Raw genomic sequence first — 6,000 nt, 5'->3', positions numbered from 1 at the left:
GAAAAGGGCAATCTTTGTCTCAGCTATGAATTCCGGATTTTCATTTTGATCGGTGCTCCGTTGCAAAGTATGGCCAAGGGAGATAAAAATGAGAGCTGGTAGATAGATAGCCAGAGATGCAGGACCATGTCCCTGAGGTCCGATCCGCAGGGCAAGGGACAGGAGGGGACCAGGCAGGTGACTCTGGGGCTTGCGCTGCCCTGGCCTCGGGAGTGCAGGCATTCCCGAGGTCGGTGCGACCAGGCCAAGGTCCGGATGGTGGAAGGACCAGGCAACCCGAGAAGGCTTCTACGCTTGGAGCTCGGACCTACTTGTGCGGGGTTCAGCCACCTGCCAGACATCCCAGGTATTAAAAAAAAAAAAAAAAATCTGCTTTAACGGGTGGTGTTGTTTCTTTCTCCCGGCCTCTGTTGCACCAGAAGCCAAACGTTAGACCTGCTGGATTAATTTTAAAAAAAGAAAGAAAGAAAGAAAAAAGAACGAAAGAAAAGGAAAAGAAGAAAAGAAAAGAAAAGAAAAAGAAAAGAAAAGAAAAGAAAAAGCCTCCCCCTATGCGCGGACACGCGCTCCCACTCGCCCTTGCTCCCTCTCCCGCCCTGCGCCACCACATTCCCATTCAACAGCAACGATCTGCGCAGAGGAGCTGCGCAGTCGCCGGGCTTGAATTAGGCGCCATCGGGCTCAGTAGTAGCCCTGCTGCTCCCTGATTGGCAGCTCTCTGGCCCGGCGCCAGCCTATTGGGAGGCCTGTTTACGCCGAATGAGTGGCACGAGCTCCCGGCCGCGGAGGGCTGCGCGGCCAATCAGCGCGCCGGCTGCTCGGGGCTGAGTGGCACGAGCTTATTAGTATGCAGGGCCCGTGGCTCGCCGCGCCGGGCTGCAGGTTTGAGAGCCGCTCTGGATGGGCTCGCTAGAGTCGTTGTGGTGGAAGCGGTGCATTTACAGTGCAACAGTCAGCACATTGAAAATACCAATAGGAATACAAAACAAAGTCACATTTACTGATTTAATTGTATTGCATTCAATTGTATCCAGGAAACAACCTCCAGTAAGTAACTGAAATTGCTTTCATTTTTTTTGTTTTTGTATTTTTATTATTATTTTATTTTTTATTTTGGCTTTGGGGATTTACATTTTTTTCTTTTTAGCAAGAGAAATTCAGGCTTGTGATGTTAAGAAATATATATCTTCCCTTTTTAAAATTCCGTTATAATGTGGAGTAGGTTTTTTTTTTTTAAAGATGGTCTAAATAGGAGAGCGATTTTTTTTTTCCTCTGAAAAATCTTATCGATCGGTTTAAAATTCCCCCCGTAATGCGTCCTTGCTTTGCTCTGAGCGCTTGTTGTCTCGATCGACACCCAGCATTAAAAATAAATAATCGCGACAGGACAGGGACAGCCAGGCTGCGTCCAGCGCGAACCGCGCGGGCGGCTCCGGGCGGACCGTCGGCGAGGACCCCCGGACGCCGCCAACGAGCGCCGAGCTCCGGCTGCACCACGAACGAACCCCGATTGTTTGCCCCCCCATCTCGCTCCCTCCCCCGAGCAGCCCCGGGTCGGCCCCGCCCGGCCGCTCGGCGGCGCTGGGAACGGGCCGGCTTGGGGTGGCCTAGGCGGCCCGGGCCGCTGACCGGAGGGGCTTTCCGGCCGCCGGCTGGGTGCGGGCGAGGGGCCGGGGCGGGGAGGGGTAACGCGAGTTCTTCGGGTTTCGCTTTCCAGAGCCTAATTCATTGCAGAACATTTCAGAAATTCTTTTCCTGGGGGGTGGGGGGCGCTGAGGATGGATGAGGGGGGCAACGAGGCCGGCGCAGCGGGGCGTTTTCACCGCGCGCGTTCCGGGCAGCGCGCGGGGCTCGGGCCACGGCCAGCGAGGCGGGGTCTGCGGGCGAGTGCGCCCCGGGCCGCGGGCTCTAGTGCGGCCGGGCCCTCGGTCCTCTCCCGGGGGGGCGGGCGCGGCCGTTTCGCAGGGAGCGGGTTCTGCGGCGGCGCCCGAGCAGTCCGCGCCCCGGTGTGCCCCTGGCCCCAGCCCAGCCTGCAGGCCCCACGGCGCGCGCGCGCGCGCGCTGGGAGACGGGCGCCGGGGGAGGCGCACGGGAATGGGTGCTTTTAACCGGGGGGCGGCCGAAGCGACGGTGGGATTTTTAGTCCTTTAGTTACAACCAAAGCAAACCTAAAGGAGCCCCGCATTCAGGAGAGCGTGAGCCACGCAAAGCGGGGACGGTGGCTCTGGGGACCGAGCCCCGCCAAGCCAGGGAGGAGCCGAGCGTTCCGAGGTTCGGTTCTTTCCAAAATGCCCTTGTCATCGTTTCTCCGGCCGGCGCGGGGTCCCCTGTTCTCCGCCGCTTTCCCTCCCATTTCCTTCCTTAGACCGGCCAGGCCTGTGGCTGCTGTGCTGTCCTCTGCTTCGGCCTCTCGAGCAGCTGGGGGGAGGGGGCTTGGAGCCCTGGGACTGGCGGGTGACGGCACGGGGCCTTCGGGCCCTAGCTGCGGCGGCCGCGCCTCCCCGCCCCGCTCCCTCCTCGGCCTGGGTTCCGCAGGCCGCGGAAGCCGCTCGCTGGCGGCCGAGGAGGCGCTGCGCGGCCTCTCCTCCGGAGCAAAGGACACAAAGAAAAGTCCCTCCAATCCAGTAAGAATCTCAGTGGCACGGACGGGCGACGATAATTCACCCCCAGTCTGCGTAAAAAAACTGGCGGGCTGGTGAACCCGCGATCCGCCGGCCAGGGGTGGAAGGTTAAAACTGCTGCTGGCAGCCGAGCCCGCGTCCCGAGAATCGCGAGCAGCTCGCGCTTTCTCGGCAGTTCTGAAATCTCGTACTGGAAAAAAAGAAACCCCCACAAAACAAAAGCATAGCACACACGACTCCCCGGAGGCCGCCGGGAAGCCTCGCACCCCCGCGGGCGCAGCCGCGGGCCCTCGGCGCCTTTGAAGCTGCAGGTTCCCGACCTCCCTCCCCTCCTTCTCTCCCTTTGTCACTCCCCAAGCCCCCCCCCCTCCAACCCTGGCCCGGGCCGCCCCTCCCCTGACCCCGGCGCGGGCAGCCTCCTCGCCGGCGCTGCCCTGGCCCTGGCGGCTTGGCGCTCGCTTTGCAGGCCCGAGCGGCGGCGAGTCGAGTTATTTGTTAGACCGGGGGAGAGAGCTGGCGATCCCTAGAGGCGAGGGAACCCCAAACCTCTTTGTATGAAGTTGAGAGACAAAGAGAATTCTTTGTCCAGGTCCCGTTTATTTACAATGCAAAAGTTCTCCGAATAAATATTAAAAAAGCTTATCAGCTGAGCAAATATGTATTCACTTAATACATTATGTTTTCGGTTATAGATTAAATCAAACACCAAATAGTCTGCAAATAAGACGTTGTAGAACTCGTAGCATTAAATATAGCAATTTAAAATGGTATTCACGAGATGGAAAACATCTTATTCGCCCTCTCCTCACGGTGGGACGGCTAAAAAAAACCCCAAACAAACCAGGTTTCCTGCAGGGTTCACAATTAACATTGAGCCTACCCATCTCCCTTTTGTTGGAGGTGATAAAGAACATTAAAACAATGCAGGTTTAGGAGGTTAAGAGCGATATGCAGGGTGAGAGAGCTGCACACGCTCACTCACAGTGGTGCGGTTTTGTCCCCGGCTCCGTGGCTCCACGCTCAGCCCCGCAGTGCACTCCCTTGGTTGGGTGGGGGTGGAAAAGAAGGGAGGTGGGGGGTGTTTCTAAGTGTCCCTGCCGGGAGGTGGAAACCCATAACTGAGTCCCAGGGTCTGCTGGGGCCTCAGCCGGGACGAAGGGTGCACGGGGGCTGGCTGACTTTTCCTCGCCCAGAGGGCCGAGCTGGCCGCCACAGACCCTGCTTGCCCCGGGCTGCCGGCCGCCGGGAGACCCGGGGCAGGCGCTGCAGGGAGAAATTCTATGGCCGATGTGGGGCGTAAAGAGAAAACAATTTCTGACTCTCAAAGCACCCCCCCCCCCTCCCTAAAGTCCCCAGTCCGCAGAGGCAGATCCTGGGCGAATTTGATTGGGGGGCGGGGTAATTGTTCCAGCCTCGCTGGGAAGCTCCCGGCTCGGGGACAGCAGGCCGGGCACTGCGGCGTGGCCGCCCAGGTGACACCGGCAGCGGACGCAGACTCCTGGGACTCTGGGGAGCTGGCCCGGGGTCCCCGGCCCAGGGTCCCCGCTCGGTGCTGGGGACGGGGGCCTCGTCCCGTTGAGGGGGGAGGGCGGAGGGTTCTAAAGAATGGGCCGAAAGACGCATGGGGGGATGGGAGAAGGGGAGAAAAGGAAGGTTATAAAAAAAAAAAAAGTCTTGAGTTACAATCAATAAAATTACTCGCTTAATTAGCATGGTTATTCGGTTAAGCGGAATGTAGTAAAAGCTGGACCTCGGAATGACGGGGGAGAGGAAAAAGGCGAGCGTGGACCTCGGGCCTTTTCCTCCGAGACACCTCTGGGCAGCGGGGGAGGGGAGAGGGTGTGCGTGTGAGTGAGTGAGTGTGTGTGTGTGCGTGTGCGTGATGGCTTCGCAGATTTGGGTTTTTATCACCCAGCGGAGCCAGCAGCCTTTTGCCGCGGCGCCCTCGCCGCAGGGACCCGCGGGGACGCGGAGGGGAAGCGGCGAGCGCTGCAGCCGGGTTCCCCCGGGCTCCTCGGGGCCGAGCGTGGCCGGGACGGTGCGTGTGCGCGCGGGGACCGGGCGGTCCGGGGGCCCCGGCGCGCGCGTGAGCGGCGGGACACGAGCCGCGTGCCCCGGGCCCGGCCGCCCGGCCCGGCCCGGCCCGGCCGCGGCTCCGGCCGGCGGGCGGGGCGAGGACCCCCAGGCGAGCCGAGCCCCCCGAGTCACCGAGTCTCTTGTGCTTGCCTCCGCAGACTATGGACCCGCACGGCGGCCGCCGGCTCGGCGCGCGGCCGCCCGCCGAGGAGCCCAGTCCGCCGGCGTGCTGACCGGCCCGCCACCCCGCCGGTGACCCCGGACGCCGCCTCCTCCGCGCCGCCCGCGCGCCGCCCGCGCGCCGAGCCGCCCCCGGGCCCCGGCCGCGCTGCTCCCCGGAGGCGGCGGCGGCGGGCCGGGGCCGGGGCCGGGGCCCGGCATGGATGGCCGCGACTTCGCGCCGCCGCCGCATCTGCTGTCGGAGCGCGGGAGCCTGGGCCACCGCAGCGCCGCCGCCGCCGCCGCCGCCGCGCGCCTTGCCCCCGCCGGGCCCGCCGCGCAGCCCCCGGCGCACTTCCAGCCCGGAAAGTACTTCCCGTCGCCGCTGCCCATGGCTTCGCACACAGGTCAGTGCCGGCCCGGGCGGGCGCGGGAGAGGAGGCCCGGCCGCGAGGTGGGCGCGGGCCTGGGGGACCGGGCGCGCGCCCCCTCCGCGGCTCGGAGCGCTTGCGGAGCAGCCTTCGGTTTCATTTCCCTGCACGGGCACCGGTGGCGGGCCCCGAGCGGGGCCCCCCGAGCCGGATCATCGCGGTTTAGAGCGGCCTTCCCCGGGGTCTCCGGGGTCTCGGAGGGGCAGCCCCGGAGCCGGCTAAAAATAAAGCCTTTCCCCTCCGGCCCCCCTCCCCCACCCGTTCCTGCAGAAGAACTAAATTCCGCGGAAACCTCATTTCTGCATTCTGCATTCACATCCTTAAGACATTCTGGGGCCGGGACAACGAGGCACTTTCTGCGGGAACAAAACGGCTGTTGTGACTGGGGGGCGGGGTGGGGGGGCGCCGCGGCCTGGCGGATTAGGGCGGTGTGCGCGCGGGGTGAGCGTTAATAGGGACTGCCGGTGTAAGACGAGCAAATCCTGTTTCTATATAAAGCCTTGAAGTGTCAGGGTGAGAATGGGTTTGCAGGGGCTGCGTGTGCTTTCACAAGTGCCTCTGGTATCCTGCTAAAGCCGGACAAAGCGTGGCCAGAGCGCGGCCCAGGCTGGCGGCCCGCGGCCCTGGGGGAGGGCAGCGCCGGGCGCCGGCCGGGCTGGGGGTGGCGCGGGACTGCCTCCGTATTTCGGTGCAGGCGAGTTCGCAGCGAATTT

General features: G+C 62.9%; 1 protein-coding gene across 1 annotated transcript in view; it reads left to right on the top strand.

Moving 5' to 3' along the window:
• The first annotated feature begins 854 nt into the window (after positions 1-854).
• The window catches only part of BAHCC1 (BAH domain and coiled-coil containing 1), a 65,723-nt gene continuing 60,577 nt past the window's right edge, over positions 855-6,000 (top strand). Inside the window, 2 exon segments of the mRNA XM_053892272.1 lie at positions 855-1,047; positions 4,856-5,263. Coding sequence (XP_053748247.1) covers positions 5,077-5,263 — 187 coding nt within the window. The 5' untranslated portion in view covers positions 855-1,047; positions 4,856-5,076.

Source organism: Panthera pardus, unplaced genomic scaffold (assembly GCF_024362965.1).
Source record: "Panthera pardus isolate Hobbes unplaced genomic scaffold, ASM2436296v1 HiC_scaffold_3, whole genome shotgun sequence".
Lineage (NCBI taxonomy): Eukaryota > Metazoa > Chordata > Mammalia > Carnivora > Felidae > Panthera > Panthera pardus.
The sequence above is the reverse complement of the archived record's forward strand: the minus strand, read 5'-3'. Positions and strand labels throughout refer to the sequence as shown.